Source organism: Amblyraja radiata, chromosome 46 (assembly GCF_010909765.2).
Source record: "Amblyraja radiata isolate CabotCenter1 chromosome 46, sAmbRad1.1.pri, whole genome shotgun sequence".
Classification (NCBI taxonomy): domain Eukaryota; kingdom Metazoa; phylum Chordata; class Chondrichthyes; order Rajiformes; family Rajidae; genus Amblyraja; species Amblyraja radiata.
In genome coordinates, this window is record NC_046001.1 from 3,687,199 (window position 1) to 3,712,471 (window position 25,273).

At 49.4% G+C, this 25,273-nt stretch overlaps 1 protein-coding gene across 1 annotated transcript in view; it reads right to left on the reverse strand.

The window, feature by feature from the left end:
* Positions 1-2,910: 2,910 nt before the first annotated feature.
* The window catches only part of LOC116968724 (nuclear receptor subfamily 4 group A member 1-like), a 39,990-nt gene continuing 17,627 nt past the window's right edge, over positions 2,911-25,273 (reverse strand). The window contains exons 3-7 of the mRNA XM_033015513.1: positions 17,247-17,376; positions 11,020-11,183; positions 8,282-8,484; positions 7,040-7,218; positions 2,911-4,784 (exon numbers count right to left, since the gene is read on the reverse strand). Coding sequence (XP_032871404.1) covers positions 4,528-4,784; positions 7,040-7,218; positions 8,282-8,484; positions 11,020-11,183; positions 17,247-17,376 — 933 coding nt within the window. The 3' untranslated portion in view covers positions 2,911-4,527. The remainder of the gene's footprint in view (positions 4,785-7,039; positions 7,219-8,281; positions 8,485-11,019; positions 11,184-17,246; positions 17,377-25,273) is intronic.

Below are 25,273 nucleotides of genomic sequence, written 5' to 3' on the forward strand. Positions count from 1 at the left end.
ATTGTTGGCTAGGGAAGGTGTAATCTCAAGACATGTGTTGTCTTTCCGCCGACTGGATAGCATGCAACAAAAAGGTTTTCACTGTACCTCGGAACACGTGACAATAAACTAAATTAAATTAAACTTTTGTACTCAATAGAACAATGAATCAACTCGTTTAATTCATCCACAATCATTCCTCTATATTTATATGATACATTACAATTCATAGAAGCATAGAAACATAGAAATTAGGTGCAGGAGTAGGCCATTCGGTCCTTCGAGCCTGCACCGCCATTCAATATGATCATGGCTGATCATCCAACTCAGTATCCCGTACCTGCCTTCTCTCCATACCCCCTGATCCCTTTAGCCACAAGGGCCACATCTAACTCCCTCTTAAATATAGCCAATGAACTGGCCTCAACTACCTTTTGTTGCAGAGAAAGACGTGCGGGTTTAGTTGGCTTTGGTAAAAAATGTAAATCGTCCCTGGTGTGTGTAGGGTAGTGTTAGTGTGCAGGGATCGCTGGTCGGCACGGACTCGGTGGGCCGAAGGGCCTGTTTCCGCGCTGTATCTCAAACTAAACTGTCTGAAGAAAGGTCTCGACCAGAAACGTCATCCATTTATCCACAGATGCTGCCTGACCCGCTGAGTTACTCCAGCACTCTGTGAAACGTCACCTATCCATGTTCTCCACAGATGCTGCCTGACCCGCTGAGTTACTCCAGTGCTCAGGGTCTATAAACTAAATTAAGCTAAACTAAACTGAATTTGAACCCTGTGATGAACTGGGCAACAGCTACAACTCTCTACGATTTCTTCTGCTGTTCATGAGGTATTCAAGGCAGAACCATTTTTGCACAAGGTTGCCACGGTTACGTCTTAGATCAGGATGGGATAGTGTGACCATCTGTGAATCGGCTGAGCACTAGGAAGAAACATTAGTGTCAATGGGGTGGCACGGTAGAGTTGCTGCCTGTCCCACTTAGGAAACCTAAACGGAAACCTCTGGAGACTTTACAGCGTCTTGCAGTGCCAGAGACCCGGGTTCCATCCCGACTACGAGTGCTGTCTGCACAAAGTTTGTACCTTCTCCCCGCGGGTTTTCCCTGGGTTTCCTCCTGCACTCTGAAGACATGCAGCTTTGTCGGCTGTTTGATTTGGTATCAATGTAAATTGTCCCGAGTGTGTGTTGGATACTGTAATGCCCCTGTCCCACTTAGGAAACCTGAACGGAAACCTCTGGAGACTTTGCGCCCCACCCAAGGTTTCCGTGCGGTTCCCGGGGGTTTTTGTCAGTCTCCCTACCCGCTTCCACTACCTGCAACCTCCGGCAACCACCTGCAACCTCCGGGAACCGCACGGAAACCTTGGGTGGGGCGCAAAGTCGCCAGAGGTTTCCGTTCAGGTTTCCTAAGTGGGACAGGGGCATTAAGTGTGTGGGGATCGCTGATCGGCGCGGGCTCGGTGGGCCGAAGGGCCTGTTTCCGTGCTGTATCTCGAAAAGGAAAAAAGACAATACTGGAGCAGACAAAAGCTTTATTGGCACAACTCCAAGATGACCCCACACTTAACATGTGTTCAGAACAGTTACGTATAAGAAGTGAAGTGCTCTCCGTCCAAGTGGACGGCTTTGTGTTTACATTGAGCGAGAAGAGACAAAGGGACATCACACATCCTACCATTGAAAAATATTGGTTTAAAAATATATATTAACGATAGAAAAGTATATGCATTTTCCAACCACGCTTTACATTGCAACATCTTAAAGAACATAGGCTGGTGGATTTTTGATAGCTACATAGCCCAGATGATACTGGGGTGGGAAGGGGAGCAGTTCGTTTTCTTTCTCCCCAGGGTTTCCGCTGTTTCCTCCATCCCTGTCCCACTTAGGAAACCTGAACGGAAACCTCTGGAGACTTTGCGCCCCACCCAAGGTTTCCGTGCGGTTCCCGGAGGTTTTTGTCAGTCTCCCTACCTGCTTCCACTACCTGCAACCTCTGGCAACCACCTGCAACCTCCGGGAACCGCACGGACACCTTGGGTGGGGCGCAAAGTCTCCAGAGGTTTCCGTTCAGGTTTCCTAAGTGGGACAGGGGCATTAAGGCACTTTGGGGGGGGGGGGGGGGGGGGGTGGGGGGGGGGTGCGAAAGAGGCTGGAAAAGGTTGGCACCAGTTACACCACGTCCACACTCACACACTCTCGTATCCATATTCTCTCTCTCAGCCACCCTCTCTGTTACCTCACCTCCTCCCTCCTTCCACCCCCTCGTCCCAAAGCGCCTCCCTCCCTCCCTCCTTCATTCCCTGCCCCCTCTCGGTCCTCGTTCCCATCGCTCAACCTCTCACCCTTCACTGGCCCTGCCAAGGCCTCACCAATCTCTGCCCCCCCACCCCTGAACCCAGCTTCCGATCTCTCTCTCCATCCCTTCCTGACTGATTGCTGGATGTCCTTCCCTCCCCTCCCACCGAGGGGCGGTGTCCACAGATACACAGTAGAAACCATTTTATCGGGATGCATCCCAGCTTGGTTTGGGATCAACTCCATCCAGGGCGGTAAGAAATTGCAGCGAATTGTGGACGCAGCCCAGCCCAGCCCAGACCATCACACAAACCAACCTCCCTTCCATCGACTCCATCTATACCTCACGCTGTCTCGGCAAGGCCAGCAGCATCATCAAGGACCAGTCTCACCCCCGGCCACTCCCTCTTCTCCCCTCTCCCATCGGGCAAGAGGTACAGAAATGTGAAAAGGAACGCACACCTCCAGATTCAGGGACAGTTTCTTCCCAGCTGTTATCAGGAACGGAATCATCCTACCACAACCAGAGAGCAGTGCTGAACTACTATCTACCTCATTGGAGACCCTCGGACTATCCTTGATCGGACTTTACTGGCTTTACCTTGCACTAAATGTTATTCCCTTATCATGTATCTATAAACTATAAATGGATCGATTGTAATCATGTGTTGTCTTTCCGCCGGCTGGTTAGCACGCGGAAAAAGCTTTTCACTGTACCTCGGTACACGTGACAATAAACTACACTGAACTGAAGTCCCACCAAGGTCCAAGGAACCTTGCCACCCGAACCCTGTGGTCTTGGCCGAGGGTCTCCAGGAGACTCCAGAGGGTCTCCAGCTAGTTGAAGCCACCATATCTGGGTGTCCTTCATTCTGCTCCGCGTTTGAGCTAGTGGGCTCTCATCGTACAGTGTTGTCCGTGGCCAATAAGGTGCGCCGTAGCTTCGATAAGCGATCGGCAAGAAGACCGATCAATACACTCTGAGTATGCGACGGATTCTGTGGGTGGTGGAAAACGCACCTTGGACCTCACTCCCCACAGCTCCTAACAATACTGCCTCTCCTGCTCTCCTCCCCCACCCCCTCTCATCCCCACAAAATGTCAGTGGCTTCAGCAGGTGCAATAGACTCTGCTCTACGCCACACACGAGCCTGCGCTGTGAATGCAACTCGATCCACATTCGATCACAGAAACTCAGAAGAGAGCATTTCAAAACATCCCAACTTCACACCAATAATTTGTACCCCATCACGCGGGGCTCTTCGCTTCCACAAGGGAGAGATCGGAGTTTGTTGCCCCCCCCCCCCCGGGCAAGTCCGTGTTTGCCAGGAGTTTTGGCGCCAACCTGTCTGGGATGTATTCGAGACTTGGCCTGTCACCCCTGAGGCTGAGACACACACACACACACACACACAGTGCTGGAGAAACTCAGTGGGTCGGGCAGCATCTCCGGAGAAAAAGTAATAGGCGACGTTTTTGGGTGGGAACCCTTCTTTGGACAGCATCTGCAGTTCCTTCCTGCACACTTCAGGCCGCCATGTTTAGGCTGTTCAGAGCCGCCATTTTGAAGGCCACACAGTTGTGGTGTTTTCGAACATTGTCCTTTAAAATTCCGCCCCAGGCCAATACTTCGGCTTTAGTGACACTAGCGATGACTGGGGATTGTGTTTTTATTCTGCCTTGGGTGTACAATTGCAAATGCAGATCAAACAGAGAGAGCATATTTACAATAGATTTGGCGACTGGAATAAATGAAGCGTTGAACTCAGGCTTGAGAGGGAACAACACTTGCCCCAATAACGATGCGAGCCGACCCTCGTTTGTAACTGGGGACGGGCGAATAACAGGACAGGGGCACCGAGAAAATAATGTCACAGCGTGGGGGTTGTAGGTTGGGAACAAGAGGCGTAACAATGGTGGGGGGGCTGCAACAGTGCGCCTGTTTGTCGAACCTGAGGGCGGGTACGTGGTTAGATCGCTTTGCACGAAGCTGCATCACAGCAAAGGGGACGTTTACTTCAACAACCGGTATGCTGGCTAAAAATCAAAAACAGCATTTTGAAAAGCAGCAAACTCAAATAGCGACATAGCTAGCATACGTTGTCCAATTCCTGCCGCCGCCGCCGTTTTTGAACTGGTTCCAGTGTTCGGCTCCACAACCTCCTCGCCTTGCAAACGCAACTTTTGTCAAATCTGACGGCTGGGTCCAGTTCGAGAGTCAAAGAGCTTTTGGCGTTCTCCTCTAGAAGGGCAGCGTATCCAAGAATAGTTTGTCCACGATGGCAGGTGGTGCGACCAGATCCGCCAGCTTCAGGTAGAAAATGCGTTGCAACCCCTGTGTGCAGAGGGTGCACAGTTCGGGTAACTTGCCCAACAGCTTGGACAAGTAGTTTGGCCTCATCTGCTCGCCTGCACTGGACGTGACGTGGTCCTTCAGACAGGTTATAATCTTGGTCTGCAGGTCTTCCACTTTCTTGGGCTCTTTCAGGCCGTGGCGATCTGAAACGTCACAAGAGCAAAAGGATTTGAGTATAGGAGCAGGGAGGCTCTACTGCAGTTGTACAGGGTCTTGGTGAGACCACACCTGGAGTATTGCGTACAGTTTTGGTCTCCTAATCTGAGGAAAGACATTGTTGCCATAGAGGGAGTGCAGAGAAGGTTCACCAGACTGATTCCTGGGATGTCAGGACTGTCTTATGAAGAAAGACTGGATAGACTCGGCTTGTACTCGCTAGAATTTAGAAGATTGAGGGGGGATCTTATAGAAAGGGGTTGGACAGGCTAGATGCAGGAAGCTTGTTCCCGATGTTGGGGAAGTCCAGGACAAGGGGTCACAGTTTAAGGACAAAGGGGAAATCCTTTAGGACCGAGATGAGAAAAACATTTTTCACACAGAGAGTGGTGAATCTGTGGAATTCTCTGCCACAGAATGTAGTTGAGGCCAGTTCATTGGCTATATTTAAGAGGGAGTTAGATGTGGCCCTTGTGGCTAAAGGGATCAGGGGGTATGGAGAGAAGGCAGGTACAGGATACTGAGTTGGATGATCAGCCATGATCATATTGAATGGCGGTGCAGGCTCGAAGGGCCGAATGGCCTACCGCACCTAGTTTCTATGTTTCTATGTAAGACCAAAACATGCGCCATGAATCCCTTATCGTGTATCCATACACTGTAAATGGCTCGATTGTAATCATGTATTGTCATAGAGTCATAGAGTGATACAGCGTGGAAACAGGCCCTTCGGCCCAACTTTCCCACGCCGGCCAACATGCCCCAGCTACACTAGTCCCACCTGCCCGCGTTTGGTCCATATCCCTCCAAACCTGTCCCATCCATGTACCTGTCTAACTGTTTCTTAAACGTTGGGATAGTCCCAGCCTCAACTACCTTCTCCGGCAGCTGGTTCCTTACACCCACACCCTTTGTGTGGAAAAAGTTACCCCTCACATTCCTATTTAATCTTTTCCCCTTCACCTTGAACCTATGTCCTCTGGTCCTCGATTCCCCTACTCTGGGCTAGAGACTCTGTGCAACTACCCGATCTATTCCTCTCATGATTTTATACACCTCTATAAGATCTCCCCTCATCCTCCTGCGCTACAAGGAATAGAGTCCCAGCCTGCTCAACCTCTCCTATAGCTCAGGCCCTCTAGTCCTGGCAACATCATCGTAAATCTTCTCTGAACCCTTTCCCGCTTGACGACATCTTTCTGCTGTCTTTCCGCTGACTGGTTAGCACGCAACAAAAGCTTTTCACTGTACCTTGGTGCGCGTGACACTAAACTAAACTGTAAAGCCCCTGTCCCACTTAGGAAACCTGAACGGAAACCTCTGGAGACTTTGCGCCCCACCCAAGGTTTCCGTGCGGTTCCCGGAGGTTTTTGTCAGTCTCCCTACCTGCTTCCACTACCTGCAACCTCCGGCAACCACCTGCAACCTCCGGGAACCGCACGGAAACCTTGGGTGGGGCGCAAAGTCTCCAGAGGTTTCCGTTCAGGTTTCCTAAGTGGGACAGGGGCATTACTGTATTAGGATCAACAAACTCATCAGGAAGGCCGGCTCCGTCCTGGGGGCGGAGTTGGAGTTGGATTCGCGGGAGGTTGGTCTTGGAGGGGAGGATGCTCCTCAAACTGCGGAGCATCCTGGACAATACAGCTCACCCCCCTCCGTGACACACTGGTCAACCTGAGGAGCACCTTCAGCAACAGACTGGTTCCACCAGGATGCAGCACAGAACGCCACAGGAGATCCTTCTTCCCTGTGGCTAACAAACTGTACAACTCCTCCCCTTCTTCAGAAAGGAATAGGTGACATTTTGGGTCAAGACCCTTCTTCAGAAACTTCTCTAACTTCCGGTAACCCTTGCTTTCCCTCTCTCTTTCCATCCCTCTCCATTCCCAGTTCTCCGACCGTCCCCCAGATTAAATTTTATCTCTGTTTGCTTTGTTGTCAGCTTCTCCTCGCTAACGATGATCAATTCTATATTTTCCTTGATCTGCATCTCTTTTGATGTCACGTTTTCACACCTCACCCTTCCTTATCTCTGTGACTCCCTCTCCCCCTGACTCTCAGTCTGAAGAAGTGTCTCGACCCGAAACGTCACCTATTCCTTTTCGCCAGAGATGCTGCCTGACGCGCTGAGTTTCTCCAGCATTTTTGTGTTTATCTCCTGTGCTGTGCTGTTCTATGTTCCATGTTGGACCAGACACAGAGTGGATGAGCGATGGTGACAGAAGAGTGGGACATGGCTCACCTGTAATGACCACCAGAGTCGCAAGGCAGGAGAAGCTGGAAACGTCGATCTTCATTCGTTGCAAGGTGCCCGAGAAGCTGACGATCGAGTCGATCCATTCACCAAAGCCACGGACACACTGCTGCCGATGCAGGACTATGCCGTTGCAGAAGATAAGCTTGCCTTCGTCAGGGCTGGACCTGCAACCAAATGATCCGTTGAGAGAGATGCCCTGGGTTCAAGGAAATCGGCCTTCCTCTCAGGCTCAGGCTGCATAGGAAGATGGTCGGACAAACCAAACTGCCTACCACACCTTTCACTGGTCTGAAGAAGGGTCTCGACCCGAGACGTCACCCATTCCTTCTCTCCAGAGATGCTGCCTGTCCCGCTGAGTTACTTCGGCTTTCTGTGTCTATCTTCGGTTTAACGACCAGAGAGCACTGATGACCAGCGGACTATCCTTGATCGGACTTTACTGGCTTTACCTTGCACTAAGAATAAGGGGTAAGCCATTTAGAACGGAGACGAGGAAACACTTTTTCTCACAGAGAGTTGTGAGTCTGTGGAATTCTTTGCCCCAGAGGGCGATGGAGGACGGTTCTCTGGATACTTTCAAGCTAGATAGGGCTCTTAAAGATAGTGGAGTCAGGGGATATGGGGAGAAGGCAGGAACGGGGTACTGATTGGGGATGTTCAGCCATGATCACATTGAATGGCGGTGCTGGCTCGAAGGGCCGAATGGCCTACTCCTGCACCTATTGTCTATTGTCTATAACCGTTATTCCCTAATCATGTATCTGTACACTGTATATGGCTGGATTGTAATCATGTATTGTCTTTCCGCTGACTGGTTAGCACTGTACCTCGGTACACGTGACAATAAACTAAACTGCACTGAACTGAACTGACCCGCTGAGTTACTCTAGCATTTTGTGTCTATCCGCGCTGGACTCCCTCTTAATGCAATATCTTCAGTAAGGAGGGGGCAGAAAATGGAAGGTAATACCCTCCGGCAGGTCATAGTGATACAGTGAGGAAACAGGCCCTTCGGCCCATCTTGTCCACACCGGCCAACATGTCCCAGCTACACTAGTCCCACCTGGCCGCGTTTGACCCATATCCCTCCAAACCTGTCGCATCCACGTACCTGTCTGTAACTGTTACTTAAACGTTGGGATAGTCCCAGCCTCAACTACCTCCTCCAGCAGCTGACAGTGTGGGTGTATGGACCGCCAATGTGGTCAGGAGTGGCCAGATACCCACCTGTAAGCCAGCCTGAGGATGAAGAGCTCTAAGAAGGCAGATTCGAGCAGGAGGTCCTGATCTTCCTTGGGGAAGCCGCTGAAGCCCGGGATCTTCTCCGCCCACTTGCGTATCATGTCCATCGATGCGGCCAACAGCTCATAAAACTGCCGCACCTCCCCTGCTTCATCCTCCTCCGACGGGTACGTGCTGGATTCCTGAAACTGGACCAGAGGCATGTGAAATCAAGAGGTGAACGTTTCCGATCCACCGAACAACTCATGACATTTATCAAAAGGGGAGATGCAACGAGACCTGGCTGTCATGGTACACCAGTCATTGAAAGTAGGCATGCAGGTGCAGCAGGCAGTGAAGAAAGCGAATGGTATGTTAGCATTCATAGCAAAAGGATTTGAGTATAGGAGGAGGGAGGTTCTACTGCAGTTGTACAGGGTCTTGGTGAGATCACACCTGGAGTATTGCGTACAGTTTTGGTCTCCTAATCTGAGGAAAGACATTCTTGCCGTAGAAGGAGTACAGAGAAGGTTCACCAGACTGATTCCTGGGATGGCAGGACTTTCATATGAAGAAAGACTGGATGAAAAAAAAATCAATAACAGAAAAGAGAAAAAAAGGCAAGGACCATCATAATTCATTAAATGCAGATTGAATCATAGAAACATAGAAAATAGGTGCAGGAGTAGGCTATTTGGCCCTTCGAGCCTGCACCGCCATTCAATATGATCATGGCTGATCATCCAACTCAGTATCCTGTACCTGCCTTCTCTCCATACCCCCTGATCCCTTTAGCCACAAGGGCCACATCTAACTCCCTCTTAAATATAGCCAATGAACTGTGGCCTCAACTACCTTCTGTGGCAGAGAATTCCAGAGATTCACCACTCTCTGTGTGTGAAGAAAAATGTTTTTCTCATCTTGGTCCTAAAAGATTTCCCCCTTATCCTTAAACTGTGACCCCTAGTTCTGGACTTCCCCAACATCGGGAACAATCTTCCTGCATCTAGCCTGTCCAACCCCTTAAGAATTTTGTAAGTTTCTATAAGATCCCCCCTCAGTCTTCTAAATTCTAGCGAGTACAAGCCGAGTCTATCCAGTCTTTCTTCATATGAAAGTCCTGCCATCCCAGGAATCAGTCTGGTGAACCTTCTCTGTACTCCTTCTACGGCAAGAATGTCTTTCCTCAGATTAGGTGACCAAAACTGTACGCAATACTCCAGGTGTGGTCTCACCAAGACCCTGTACAACTGCAGTAGAACCTCCCTCCTCCTATACTCAAATCCTTTTGCTATGAATGCTAACATACCATTCGCTTTCTTCACTGCCTGCTGCACCTGCATGCCTACTTTCAATGACTGGTGTACCATGACACCCAGGTCTCGCTGCATCTCCCCTTTTCCTAATCGGCCACCATTCAGGTAATATGTGATAATATTGAGATCACTTTACAAAGCATGAACCCGCTGTCATGTTAACAAGGCTTTGTAAACTGGTTGGACTTTCTCTTTCTCTTGCAATTCAAAATGCGAGGCTGCTTTGTGTTCATACGCATTCCTGAACTGAATTTGGGTGATCGCAAATCATGTCTGAAAGCAAAATTGCACGCTTGCTGTCGTGAAGTTGGCGCCAATGCAGTTTTTTTTTTGCTTTCGCGCAGTGCTGTGCATTTGCTGCCTTCTGATCCCTGCAACGTGCACGCTAACTGGACTTTGCCCGGGTGAACACTGCTTGGTGCATTCGCCGCCGCCTTCCGGTGAGCGCAGGACATGCGGCGGTGCTTGGCAAGAGAGGTGCAGGCGGCCTGGCCTCCCAGTGGGCTGGCAGGGTGGCGTTGCCAAGGGCTGGTGCCCGCTGTAGGAAAGTGCTTCAGCGTGGAGCCAGATTGCCACCTTCCCATGCCCACCTCAGAGTAGGCAAAGGATATCAATGCATGCCGCCGCAACTCAGAGCAATGGAATCAAAGAGGAAGATGCATGACTGGGAGAAGGCAGGAGAATGGGGTTAAGAAGGAAAGATAGGTCAGCCATGACTGAATGGCAGAGGTGATTTGGTGGGCCGAATGGCCTAATTCTGCCCCAATCACTTATGAACCTATGATCTGGAAGCATAAATTAGAAACTATTTGTAACACCCTCTGGTGTTCTTGCCCAAAGTGCCTGGCAGATGGCAGAGAAGCTTCTGTGCTACCTGGCAGTGCCCACTGATGCCCCATTTGCTTAAAGGTGCCCTAGACCTGCAGTGGGTAGCAAATAAGTTAGAAGAGTTTCATTAGATGGCAAACTGGAAGTTACATATGTACAACCAAGTTTTGCTTGGTTTAGTTCAGAGAGACAGCATGGAAACAGGCCCTTCGGCCCACCGAGTTCACGCCGACCATCCATCGCCCTTTCACACTAGTTCTATGTTATCCCGCTTTCTCATCCACTCCCTACGCACTAGGGGGCAATTTTACCCGAGGGGCCGATTGCCCTGCAAGCCCGCACGGGCAGGAAACCGGAGCACCCGGAGTAAACCCACGCGCGGTCACGGGGAGAACGTGCAAACTCCACACACACACACACACACTACCCGAGGTCGGGATCGAACCCGGGACCCTGGCGCCAGGGAGGCAGCGGCTCTACCCGCTGCGCCACCGCGCTGTTGGCATAGTTTAACGGTTTGGTATCTTGCCTCCTTCTCCCAATACAAACATTTTTTCCCCCCAATTTCAACACCTCAGCTAAATGTATCCTTATATTTACCTTGGAATAATCTAGATTGGATATGACTGGATTGGAATCAATGTGGGCCCTGACCAGCGCAGTGATGAGACTAACTGGAACATTGACAGACGCAGATTCTTGAGCATTCTTTGGTTTGGATGGAAGGCGACCTCTACGACCTTTCAGGTTGTCTGTACGGACCACTGGAAAAAAAACACAGTTAGAAACTCTTTTAAGCCTTTTAGGCGAAGAAGTCCTCATCGATTGATGTTCAGTTTAGTTTATTGTCACGTGTGCCGAGGTACAGCGCAAAGCTTTTTTGTTGCGTGCTATCCAGTCAGCGGAAAGACAACACATGATTACAAGCGAGCCGCCCACAGTGTGCACATACAGGATAAGGAAATAACGTTTCGTGCAAGGTAAAGCCCAGCAAAGTCCAGTCAAGGATAGTCTGGATACCATAGAGGGAGTACAGAGAAGGTTCACCAGACTGATTCCTGGGATGGCAGGACTTTCATATGAAGAAAGACTGGATAGACTCGGCTTGTACTCGCTAGAATTTAGAAGATTGAGGGGAGATCTTATAGAAACTTACAAAATTCTTAAGGGGTTGGACAGGCTAGATGCAGGAAGATTGTTCCCGATGTTGGGGAAGTCCAGAACAAGGGGTCACAGTTTAAGGATAAGGGGGAAGTCTTTTAGGACCGAGATGAGAAAATCATTTTTTACACACACAGAGTGGTGAATCTGTGGAATTCTCTGCCACAGAAGGTAGTTGAGGCCAATTCATTGGCTATATTTAAGAGGGAGTTAGATGTGGCCCTTGTGGCTAAAGGGATCAGGGGGTTTGGAGAGAAGGCAGGTACAGGATACTGAGTTGGATGATCAGCCATGATCATATTGAATGGCGGTGCAGGCTCGAAGGGCCGAATGGCCTACTCCTGCACCTATTTTCTATGTTTCTATGTCTGAGGGTCATTAAAGCGGTAGATAGTAGTTCAGCACTGCTCTCTGGTTGTGGTGGGATGGTTCAGTTGCCTGATAACAGCTACTGGATGTAGAGAGTGAGTGAGCCGTTTTGAGAGTTATGCAGTGTTTTTTCACTTGCTGGGACTATGGTGAGATTCCGTAGTCAGTTTTATAGCAGTAGTCTCCACAGGTCCAAGCTTGGACCCATTGATACTCACACAGTCCCTGGCACTCTGCTACTGTCTCTGAACTTGGTTCATCATTACTCTGCACTGACGTTTAGTTTGGTTTGGTTTATTGTCACGTGTACCGAGGTACAGTGGAAAGCTTTTGTGTTGCGTGCTAACCAGTCAGTGTAAAGACTGGGGTGGGAAGATTGCAACCTTCACGTGGTCCACCCTGTTTCGACTAATGCAATCAACCCGACGTGCACAAACAAATAGATCTAATAGAACAAGTTGACCTCCAACTTTAGGCTGTGCATGCCGTATGCAGGAAGAAGCAAGAGCGTAAAGACGTGTACATGATTACAATCAAGGGTATAGATAAAGACTTTAGACTTTAGATTTCAAAGATTACAGCACGGAAACAGGCCCTTCGGCCCACCGGGTCCACGCCGACCAGTGATCACCCCGTTCACTAGCGCTATCCTACACAATGGGGACAATTTACAGTTTTTACCAAAGCCAAATTAACCTACAAACCCCGCACGTCTTTGGAGTGTGGGAGAAAAGTGGAGCACCCGAAGGAAACCCACGGGGTCACGGAGAACGTACAAACTCCGTGCAGACAGCATCCGTAGTCAGGATCGAACCTGGGTCTCTGGCGCTGTGAGGCAGCAACTCTACCCGCTGTTTCACCGTGCCGGTGGGTAAAGGGATAAAGGGTATAAGTGCAAGATAAAGCCAGTAGTCCGATTAAAGATAGTCCGAGATGTCTCCAATGAGGTAGATGGGAGGTCAGGACCGCTCTCTAGTTGGTGAGAAGGTGGTTCAGTTGCCTGATAACAGCTGGGAAGAAACTGCCCCTGAATCTGGAGGTGTGCGTGCGTTTTCACATTTCTGTACCTCTTGCCCGATGGGGGTGGGGGAGAAGAGGGAGTGACCGGGGTGAGACTGGTCCTTGATGATGCCGCTGGCCTTGCCGAGGCAGCGTGAGGTGTAGATGGAGTCAGTGGAAGGGAGGTTGGTTTGCGTGATGGTCTGGGCTGCAACTGTCCACAATTCGCTGCAATTTTTCGTGGTCTTGGATGGAGCAGTCTGGATTGACTTAACCCGTGCAGAATGACGTCCCAGCACTGGGGCTCAGTATTGAACTTGGACATCGTTCGAGCCAAGTCAAGTCTATTGCCATATGCACATGTGCGGTGTGTACAGGTGCAACAAAAATCTTGCTCGCAGCATCATCACAGCCACATAGACTCAGACAGCACACACACACACGTATATAAATTATACAGAGCGGAGTCAATGGTAATAGTTTATTATATTCACATACAGTGAAAAACGTTGCACATCATATTATACCCGAGTACAAAGCTAGCCACATTCAAGAGAAAAATACCAGACCATGGTGGCCCAGCGGTAGAGTTGCTACCTCACAGCGCCAGAGACCCGGGTTCCATCCCGGCTACAGGTGCTGTCTGTACGGAGTCTGCACATTCTCCCCATGACCTGCGTGGGTTTTTACTCCGGGTGCTCCGGTTTCCTCCAACACGCCAAAGTGCAGGTTTGTCGCTTAATTGGCTTCGGTAAAATCGAAAAATTGTCCCGAGTGTGTGTATGTGTGTGTGTGTGTGTGTGTGTGTGTGTGTGTGTGTGTGTGTGTGTGTGTGTATGTGTGTGTGTGTGTGTGTGTGTGTGTGTGTGTGTGTGTGTGTGTGTGTGGGTGTGGGTGGGTGGGTGGGTGGGTGTGTGTGTGTGTGTGTGTGTGGGTGGGTGTGGAACAGTGTTAGCGTACGGGGATCGCGGGTCGGCGCGAACTCGTTGGGCCGGAGGGCCTGCTGTGCCTCTGTGCTGCCCGTTTCGAGCATGGGAGAAGATAACTTATATCTCATGCCTTATGCCATGACTTGGGGTATTTCTGGCCTTTGCACCAACACCTAGCGACCTTTGCACATAGACTATGTGGGCTGTTTCTATGTGTGTTATGCATTATGGAGATTGGTTCAAGTTCAAGTTCAAGTTTGCATTTCCTGCCACTGTGTTGGTTGGTGCAGCGAGATTTGGGTTGCCATACAGCCATACAAATTGAACTTATGTATGGGAATAATCTTTCATCTTTAGAGATACAGCGCAGAAACAGGTCCTTCGGCTCACCAAGTCCGCGCCCACCAACTACACGCACTAGCACTATCCAACACACACTAGGGACAATTTACCATTTTGTACCAAAGCCAATTAACCTGCAAACCTTCCCGAAACGTCGCCCATTCCTTCTCTCCAGAGATGCCGCCTGTCCCGCTGAGTGACTCCAGCATTTTTGTGTATATTTTCGGTTTAAACCAGCATCTGCAGTTCCTTCCCACACAGCCTACAAACCTGTACGCCTTTGGAGGGTGGGAGGAAAGCCACGCAGTCACAGGGGGAACGTACAGCCAGCGACCGTGGTCGGGATCAATCCCGGGTCTCCGGCGCTGTGAGGCAGCGACTCTAGCTCTGCGCCCTTAAAAAGAAATCTCACTGTACTTTGCCGCACGTGATATTGAATGAACTATTAAACCGTACAGGAGCCTCAGGTCTCGCACAAGCAGGCTGAGGAACAGCTTTTTCAATAACACCATTACACTGCTGAACTCACAGTCCCGACGCTAGCTATCTGTATACATTTATTTGCCTATGTACCAGTTTAATTCATCCACAGTCCACACATTGTTTAACCAGTATTTTTATTTCTACTATCTTGCACTCTGACCAGACGCTAAACTGCATTTCGTTGTACATGTACTCGTATTTGTGCAATGACAATAAAGTTGAATCAAATCAAATTAAACCATTCTGTGGCTTTTTTTAAAAAATTGATGAATAAAATCTGTCTCGCTCGCTGGGAACAAACTGTTTAGGTGGAAGACAAGAATATCTTTTGCCACATATGTTAGTAATACTCCAAATGCAGGACATCAGTCCAGCTCGAGCAATTAGCAAGTGTTGATTGCTATGTCCTTATTTAAATGACTGGAACATTTCTACAGGATGGGAGTCAGGGCCAGGAATTTGTGATGATCTGTCCCATCTGTGAACTATGCGAAGCGAGAGTGCTCAAGAAGGAACTGCAGATGCTGGAAGATCGAAGGTACACAAAAATGCTGGAGAAACTCAGCGGGAGGAGACCCATTGCCAGAGTGAGCAACACCGGAAATTGGAGGAACAGCACCTCATATTCCGCCTGGGTTGTTTGCGTCCCGATGGCATGAACGTTGAATTCTCCCAGTTTTGCTAGCCCTTGCTGTCTCCTCCCCTTCCTTAACCCTCGAGCTTTCTCCTCCCATCCCCCCGCCCTCGGGCTCCTCCTCCTCTCCTTTTCCTTCCTTCTCCCCCCCCCCCCCCCCCCCCCCCCTATCAGTCTGAAGAAGGGTATCGGCCCGAAACGTCGCCTATTTCCTTCGCTCCATAGATGCTGCTGCACCCGCTGAGTTTCTCCAGCATTTGTGTGTGCTTACAGTGAGAGTGCTTTGTTGTGAAGTGCTTGGATATCTGCAAACCGGTTACTGGGAAACTAGTCTGAAGTTTCTAAATCCTACTGTGCAAGGGATAACGGAGTTCGATTATGAAATATCCCTCACCTCTGATACAGAGAAGAAACATGGAAAAATAGATGCAGGAGTAGGCCATTTGGCCCTTCGAGCTAGCACCCCCATTCAATATGATAGACAATAGACAATAGGTGCAGGAGTAGGCCATTCGGCCCTTCGAGCCAGCACCGCCATTCAATATGATCATGGCTGATCATCCCCAATCAGTACCCCGTTCCTGCCTTCTCCCCATATCCTCTGACTCCGCTATCTTTAAGAGCCCTATCTAGCTCTCTTGAAAGTATCCAGAGAACCGGCCTCCTTCCTGAGGCAGAGAATTCCACAGACTCACAACTCTCTGTGAGGAAAAAGTGTTTCCTCGTCTCCATTCTAAATGGCTTACCCCTTATTCTTAAACTGTGGCCCCTGGTTCTGGACTCCCCCAACATCGGGAACATGTTTCCTGCCTCTAGCGTGTCCAAACCCTTAACAATCTTATATGTTTCAATAAGATCATGGCTGATCATCGAAAATCAGTACCCCGTTCCTGCTTTTTGCCCGATATCCCTTGATTCCGTTAGCCCTAAGAGCTAAATCCAACTCTCTTGAAAACACCCAGTGAATTGGCCTCCACTACCTTCTGTGGCAGAGAATTCCACAGATTCACAACCGGGATCCAGTCAAGAGAACATTGGAAAATGATCACCAATGCATCCACAATTTCTAGGGCCACCTCCTTGAGTACTCTGGGATGCAGACCATCAGACCCTGGGGATTTATCTACCTTCAGTCCTAACAGTTTACCTAACACCATTTCCTGACTAAGACTAAACGAATATACATGATTACAATCGAGCCGCCCACAGTGTACAGATATATAATAAATTGAATCATGTTTCGTGCAAGATAATGTCCAATAAGGTCTGATTAAATATGATCCAAGGGTCTCCAATGAGGTAGATGGGAGGTCAGGACCGCTGTCTGATTGTGGTAGGATGGTTCAGTTGCCTGATAACAGCTGGGAAGAAACTGTCCCTGAATCTGGAGGTGTGTGTGTTTGTTTTCACACTTCTGTACCTCTTGCCAGAGGGGAGAAGAGGGAGTGACCGGGGGTGAGACTGGTTCGTGATTATGCTGCTGGCCTTGCTCCTAGATGGAGTCAATGGAAGGGAGGTTGGTTTGTGTGTGAGGGTCTGGGCTGCGTCCACAACTCTCTGCGATTTCTTGCGGTCTTGGATGGAGCTGTTCCCAAAGCATGCGGTGATGCATCCCGATATAAAATGCTTTCCAGGCGTCTTCTGTGCCTTCTATGTTCCTCCAGGCTCCAATTCGTAGCGGTGGTGTAGTCAAGTTTTATGCGCGATCTCTTAATGCATTGAGTAGTTTTTGGCAACTTGCTGCAAAATGTCCTTGTTGTCCTCTATAACTAACCTGCCCCCCCCCCCCCCCCCCCCCCTCCGCTGATCACTGGTGCTGGCGGAAAGGCTGGTGCAACGAATATGGGACTGATGGCCAAACAACAGAATCTGTGCATTTATATATAACCCAGAGTTGCTCAAAGACTTACCTTCTTTTACCATTCCCACGGCGAGGCATTTCTGAAAGCGGCAGAATTGGCATCGGTTCCGCCGCCGTTTATCGACGGGGCAGTCCTTATTCGCAAGGCAAACGTACTTGGCATTTTTCTGAACTGTGCGCTGCGGAAACAAGTGGACAGGACGCCAGTGAGGACGAGCTGGTTGCCAAAGGAATGCAGCAAATGCACGCGTGCACAAACCTCCCCCGCACACATCCCCAACCCGGGGTCTCTGCCGCTGCGCCACCGTGCTCGCCCTAGTTTATGTTTGAGAACATACCAAGAAAATCCAGCGTTTTACAGGGCTAATGGTGCTGTGATCCAGCACTGGTTTCACTGGCCCTGCTCCTGCTGGTCACATCTTTCATAGAAGAACCACTCCAATATCTTGCCACACACTGAGTTTAGTGTCGTTGACTTTGTTTATTGTCACGTGTACCGAGGTACAGTGGAGAGCTTTTCGTTGCATGTTGGCCAGTCAATCCATGATTACAGGTACACAAACATGCTGGAGAAACTCAGCGGGTGCAGCAGCATCTATGGAGCGAAGGAAATAGGCAACGTTTCGGGCCGGAACTGCAGATGCTGGAAATAGGAAATAGGCAACGTTTCGGGCCGAAACCCTTGGGTTTCGGCCCGAAACGTTGCCTATTTCCTTCGCTCCATAGATGCTGCTGCACCCGCTGAGTTTCTCCAGCATTTTTGTGTACCTTCGATTTTCCAGCATCTGCAGTTCCTTCTTAATCCACGATTACAATTGAGCCATTTACAGTGTATATGGAATAACGTTTAGTGCAAGGTAAAGCCAGTAAAATCCGATCAAGGATAGTCCGAGGGTCACCAATGAGGTATCTCAGCACTGCTCTCTGGTTGTGTTAGGATGGTTCAGTTGCCTGATAACAGCTGGGAAGAAAACACTGTTTTCTCATTACACATTGCAGCATGCCATTTAAATGCCATTTTTCTTCCAAATATTGCTAACTTGCGAAAATACGTTACAATGCTGATAAATAGATCAATGAAAATACAATATGATTGGAAATAGCTCGGTTAGTTTAAAACTGAGTTGCCCGTCATCTAGGAGGTTCGGCATGTCCCCAGCAACTCTCCCCAACTTCTACAGATGCGCCGTAGAAAGCATTTTATCGGGATGCATCACTGCACGGTTTGGGAACGGCTCCACCCAGGACCGCAAGAAATCGCAGAGAGTTGTGGACAGTTGCAGCCCAGACCATCACACACAAACCAACCTCCCTTCCATTGACTCCATCTACACCTCACGCTGCCTCGGCAAGGCCAGCAGCATCATCAAGGACCAGTCTCATCCCGGCCACTCCCTCTTCTCCCCTCTCCTGTCAGGCAAGAGATACAGAAATGTGAAAACACACACCTCCAGATTCAGAGACAGTTTCTTCCCAGCTGTTATCAGGCAACTGAACCATCCTACCACAACCAGAAAGCAGTGCTGAACTACTACCTACCTCATTGGAGACCCTCGGACTATCAGGGGTTACGAGAGAGTGGGGTTGAGGGGGAGAGATAGATCAGCCTTGATTGAATGGCGGAGTAGACTTGATGGGCCGAATGGCCTAATTCTGCTCCTAGAATTGATGAACTTATGAAAATACAAGATGACTGGAAATAGCTTGGTTAGTTTAAAACCAAGTTGCCCATCTTGTAAAACACTTTCTGCGTGCTTGCGAATAACTGAATGGTGAAGTATTGAGCCGAGAGATGTGGTTGCAAGAGGCAGCCCACCCCTGGGGAACGAAGGCTGAAGAGGGCCGGGCACAGAGAGGGACGAGGGTTTGTGGGGCCACGGAGAAGACGCCTGCAATGGACCTTTGTGGCTGTAAAATGGTGCCAAAATGGCACTTCTTGCATATGCACTCAGTTCTATATATTCTGTTTAAGAAGGAACTGCAGATGCTGGAAAATCGAAGGTAGACAAAAATGCTGGAGAAACTCAGCGGGTGCAGCAGCATCTATGGAGTGAAGGAAATAGGCAACGTTTCGGGCCGAACACTTTCCCTTGCAACCGCAAGAAATGCAACACTTGTCCCTTTACCTCCCCCCTCGACTCCATTCAAGGGCCCAAGCAGTCGTTCCAGGTGCGACAGAGGTTCACCTGCATCTCCTCCAACCTCATCTACTGCATCCGCTGCTCTAGATGTCAGCTGATCTATATCGGTGAGACCAAGCGGAGGTTGGGCGATCGTTTCGCCGAACACCTCCGCTCGGTCAGCACTAACCAACCTGACCTCCCGGTGGCTCAGCACTTCAACTCCCCCTCCCACTCCATCTCCGACCTCTCTGTCCTGGGTCTCCTCCATGGCCAGAGCGAGCAACACCGGAAATTGGAGGAACAGCACCTTGGGGAGTCTGCATCCTGGGGGCATGAACATTGAATTCTCCCAATTTTGTTAGACCTTGCTGTCTCCTCCCCTTCCTCAGCCCTCCTGCTGTCTCCTCCCATCCCCCAGCCCTCGGGCTCCTCCTCCTTTTTCCTTTCTTCTCCCCGTCCCCCCACCCCACCCCCGATCAGTCTGAAGAAGGGTTTCGGCCGAAACTTTGCCTTTTTCCTTCACTCCACAGATGCTGCTGCACCCGCTGAGTTTCTCCAGCTTTTTTGTGTACCTTCTATATATTCTGTACTGACCGGGGTGATCGTGCTAATGTACGCGGATAGTCAACCTGAGCTGTAGGCAAAAAGTGTATTTCACTTTATCTCGGACACATTACAATGAGGAAACCATTGACCCATTGATGAGGGACCTCTTGATCTGTGCTCTCTTTACCATTTAATCCAATCCTGTTTCGTCAGTGTGGGACCTCTATGAATGACCTGATCAGGGATAGATCAATAGAGAGTCATACAGTCACAGGGTGACACAGCGTGGAAACAGGCCCTTCGGCCCAACTTGCCCACACCGGCCAACATGTCCCAGCTACACTAGTCCCACCTGCCCACACTTGGTCCATATCCCTCCAAACCAGTCCTATCCATGTGCCTGTCTAACAGTTTCTTAAACGTTGGGATAGTCCCTGCCTCAACTACCTCCTCTGGCAGCACGTTCCATACACCCACCACCCTTTGTGTGAAAAAGTTACCCCTCAGATTCCTATTAAATCTTTCCCCCCTTCACCTTAAACTTATGTCCTCGATTCACCTACTCTGGGCAAGATTGCATTCTCACCCTTCATCTCAAGCCTGTTAGAAACATAGAAACTAGGTGCAGGAGGTGGCCATTCGGCCCTTCGAGCCAGCACCGCCACTCAATATGATCATGGCTGATCATCCACAATCAGTACCCCGTTCCTGCTTTCTCCCCACATCCCTTGATTCCATTAGCCTTAAGAGCCAAATCTAACTCTCTCTTGAAAACATCCAGTGAATCGGCCTCCACTGCCCTCTGTGGCAGAGAATTCCACAGATTCACAACTCTCTGGGTGAAAAAGTGTTTCCTCGTCTCAGCCCTAAATGGCTTACCCCTTATTCTTAAACCGTGTGTGACCCCCGGTTCTGGACTCCCCCAACATCAGGAACATTTTTCCTGCATCTAGCCTGTCCGATGCCTTAAGGGTTTTACATGTTGGAATCCTCCAGAGTTATCTGCGATGGTCTCCAAGTTTAAATTCCTGTGCATGTCCGAAACTGACATCTCCTCCGAATACCACACATCCAGCATTCTGTGAATGCTTCGCAAATCGACCACGTGTGTGTGGTCTATGTTTAGCTTTGGTCTATTGTTAATCACGGCAAGTAGTTCTTCCACACCCGGGTGAGATTCAGTGATTTCAGAACACGTGTATAATTGAAGTGAAAGCAAACCAGAATTATGGATGGCCAGTCAATGAAAGAATAGTAAAAGCTCAGAAGTGTCGCCACACAGTACAAGGACTTGCTGATAAGGTGGCAGTGAATGAGCTCCAGGGATAGTGGTTACAGTGGGATCGAAGGGCCGAATGTCCTAATCCTGCACCTATTTTCTGTTTCTATGTTACAGCACAGTGGGCAGTTGGCATTGTCTAGACCTGGGGACACAGAGTGCTGGAGTAACTCAGCGGGTCAGGCAGCATCTGTGGAGAACATGGATAGGTGACGTTTCACACAGTGCTGGAGTAACTCAGCGGGTCAGGCAGCATCTGTGGAGAACATGGATAGGTGACGTTTCACAGAGTGCTGGAATAACTCAGCGGGTCAGGCAGCATCTGTGGAGAACATGGATAGGTGACGTTTCACAGAGTGCTGGAGTAACTCAGCGGGTCAGGCAGCATCTGTGGGGAACATGGATAGGTGACGTTTCACAGAGTGCTGGGGAACTCAGCGGGTCAGGCAGCATCTGTGGAGAACATGGATAGGTGACGTTTCACAAAGTGCTGGAGTAACTCAGCGGGTCAGGCAGCATCTGTGGAGAACATGGATAGGTGACGTTTCACAGAGTGCTGGAGTAACTCAGCGGGTCAGGCAGCATCTGTGGAGAACATGGATAGGTGACGTTTCACAGAGTGCTGGAGTAACATGGATAGGTGACGATTCGCTGACTCGGGAGAGCGGGGGAAAGACCGGAAGCGAAGAAAATAAACAGGACATATTGGAGCCGGTGAGATGGCCTCAGACAACAAGGATAGGCTACTTTTCGGGGCAGGACTCTTCGGGTCTGGACAAAGTCAGGTGTAGACTTGTAGTGTGTCATTTAATGGAGATTGAAGGATGATCTAATTGAGCTGCTTAAAGGGACTAAAGACTTTGACAGGGTTGTTGGAAGAAGACATTTTCTCTGGTGGTGGTCAAGGCTATGTAAGAAGTGGCACGGTGGCGCAGCGGGTAGTGTCGCTGCCACACAGCGACCCGGGTTCCATCCCGACTACGGGTGCTGTCTGTATGGAGTTTGCACGTTCTCCCCGTGACCTGCGTGGGTTTTCTCCAGGTGCTCCGGTTTCCTCCCACACTCCAAAGACGTACAGGTTTGTAGGTTAATTGGCTTGGTATAAATGTAAATTGTCCCTTGTGTGTGTGTATTGGATAGAGTTATGCCCCTGTCCCACTTAGGAAACCTGAACGGAAACCTCTGGAGACTTTGCGCCCCACCCAAGGTTTCCGTGCGGTTCCCAGAGGTTCCCGGAGGTTTTTGTCAGTCTCCCTACCTGCCTCCACTACCTGCAACCTCCGGCAACCACCTGCAACCTCCGGGAACCGCACGGAAACCTTGGGTGGGGCGCAAAGTCTCCAGAGGTTTCTGTTCCGGTTTCCTAAGTGGGACAGGGGCATTAGTGTGCGGGGATCATTAGTCAGTGCGGACTCGGTGGGCCGAAGGGCCTGTTTCCGCGCTGTATCACTAAACTAAACTTGCAGACTTTAAAATTTATGCGTGAGCCCTGATTGCATGCGGAGGAAGAGTGGGTGGGGGAATTCTCAAGCGTTCTGAAAGCACGGGTTAGTCACAAGTGAGTCACGAGAAAGATATTAAAAAAAGGTCTCTCTTTGAAACGCAATCAGCTTGGTATTCCCCCATATCCTCAGTTGTATTGGCAGTTTAAACCACAAGCTGTGAAAGGGGATCTTAAGATGCCAAATATCAGTTTAGTTCAGTTTTAGAGATAAGAGCGGAAACAGATCCTTTGGCCCACCGAATCCTCACCGACCAGCGATCCCCACACGTTAACACTATCCTACACACACTAGGGTGTATCATTTACATTTATACCAAAGCCAATTAACCTACAAACCTGTACGTCTTTGGAGTGTGTGATGATACTGAAGAACTCGGAGAAAACCCACGCAGGTCACGGGGAGAACGTACAAACTCCGTACAGACAGCGCCCGTAGTCAGGATCGAACCCAGGTCTCTGGCGCTGTGAGGCAGCAACTCTACCGCTGCACCACCGTGCCCCCCCCTAACGATTCAGAACTGGCATGGCTGAAAGAAGGGTCCCGACTTTAAACTTCACCTATCCATGTCCCCCATATATGCTGCCTGACCTGCTGAGTTACTCCAGCACTCTGTGAAACGTCACCTATCCATGTTCCCCACAGATGTTGCCTGACCCGCTGAGTTACTCCAGCACTCTGTGAAACGTCACCTATCCATGTTCCCCACAGATGCTGCCTGACCTGCTGAGTTACTCCAGCACCCTGTGAAACTTCACCTATCCATGTTCCCCACAGATGTTGCCTGACCCGCTGAGTTACTCCAGCACTCTGTGAAACATCACCTATCCATGTTCTCCACAGATGCTGCCTGACCCACTGAGTTACTCCAGCACTCTGTGAAACGTCACCTATCCATGTTCCCCACAGATGCTGCCTGACCCGCTGAGTTACTCCAGCATTCTGTGTAATGTCACCTATCCATGTTCTCCACAGATGCTGCCTGACCCGCTGAGTTACTCCAGCACTCTGTGAAACGTCACCTATCCAAGTTCCCCACAGATGCTGCCTGACCCGCTGAGTTACTCCAGCACTTTGCCTTCTGGCTGAAGTATAACAAGGCTCTGCATTTAAAATGGTAAATCATCTCAAGATGCTTCACGAGAGTATGAGCGTTGTATTGTCATAAGTGCCAGGTAGAACATTGAAATTCTTACTTGCAGCAGCACAACAGAATATGTTAACATAGTACACTGTAAACAATATCATAAACATGGAGAAAAAGTTAAATCAGACAAAATAAAGCTGACAACATATGTGTTTTGTAGTCAATGCCTACTATATTCTGTTGTGCTGAAGCAAAGCAAGAATTTCATCGGCCCATCAGGGACACATGACAATAAACTCACTTGAACTTGAACATATTGAAGACACTTGATCAGACTTTACTGGACATCATCTTGCACTAAACCTTACTCACATTATTCCCTTTATCATGTATTTGTACACTGTGGATGGTTCAATTGTAATCATGTAGGTATATAGTAAGTATATAATATAATATCTCTGGGATCTTCGCTTTCGTTCCACACTCCAAAGACGTGCAGGTTTGTAGGTTAATTGGCTTAGTAGAAATGTAGTATTGTCCCTGGTGTGTGCAGGGTAGTGTTCATTTGTGGGGATCGCCGGCCCGTCACGGCTTTGGGATGCGGTTGCACAAAATCACCGTCGAAGAAGTGTCTCGACCTGAAACGTCGCCCATTCCTTCCCTCCAGAGATGCTGCCTGTCCCGCTGAGTTACGCCAGCATTCTGTGTCTATCTTCGGTGTAAACCAGCATCTGCAGTTCCTTCCTACACACTGTTCTAGGACTGGCAGGGGTGGTAGCACATTGCTTCCATTCACAGTTACATTTTGGAGGATATTTTTTCACGACAAGCTTGGCAATGTTATATAATGAATACTCTGGAAATAAAAGGTACTGGTGCTGTAAACTTCACCCCTGGTGGAATTTCTGTTCAGCATCTTATCTGTGGTAAAAGCTGGCTTCTTCCAGCTTCGTACCATAGCTAAAATCGAACCGTTCCTCAAATTCGACGACCTTGAAAAAATCCTCCACGCATTCATCTCCTCCCGCCTTGACTACTGCAACTCCCTATACACTGGCATCAGCCAATCATCCCTGTCCCACCTGCAATTGGTCCAAAACGCCGCAGTGAGACTTCTGACGGGTACCCGTAAAAGGGACCACATCACCCCCGATCCTGGCCGCTCTCCACTGGCTCCCAGTACGGTACAGAATCAACTTCAAGCTCCTCTTATTCGTATACAAAGCCCTTAACTCTCACTTCTCCCCTCTCTTTCGTCAATGAACAGTGCATTAATAAAAGCCACTTGACTTGCACTTGTACACTCAGTGACCCAGGGAAGCTTTTTCCCCAGAGAGTCAGTCCAAAAATGAACAGACTCACACAACATTAGCCTTGGGGCTAAATTCAGATTATTTTATGCTCCGTGGATATGAAAGAAGCATTGAAAAAAATAAATTAAGCCTTAATGCAGATTTGGTATAAAAACACAAATATACTCCATTTTCCATTATATCCCATTGGAAGGTCAAATCCCCGCTCCCAAACAATGAAACATTT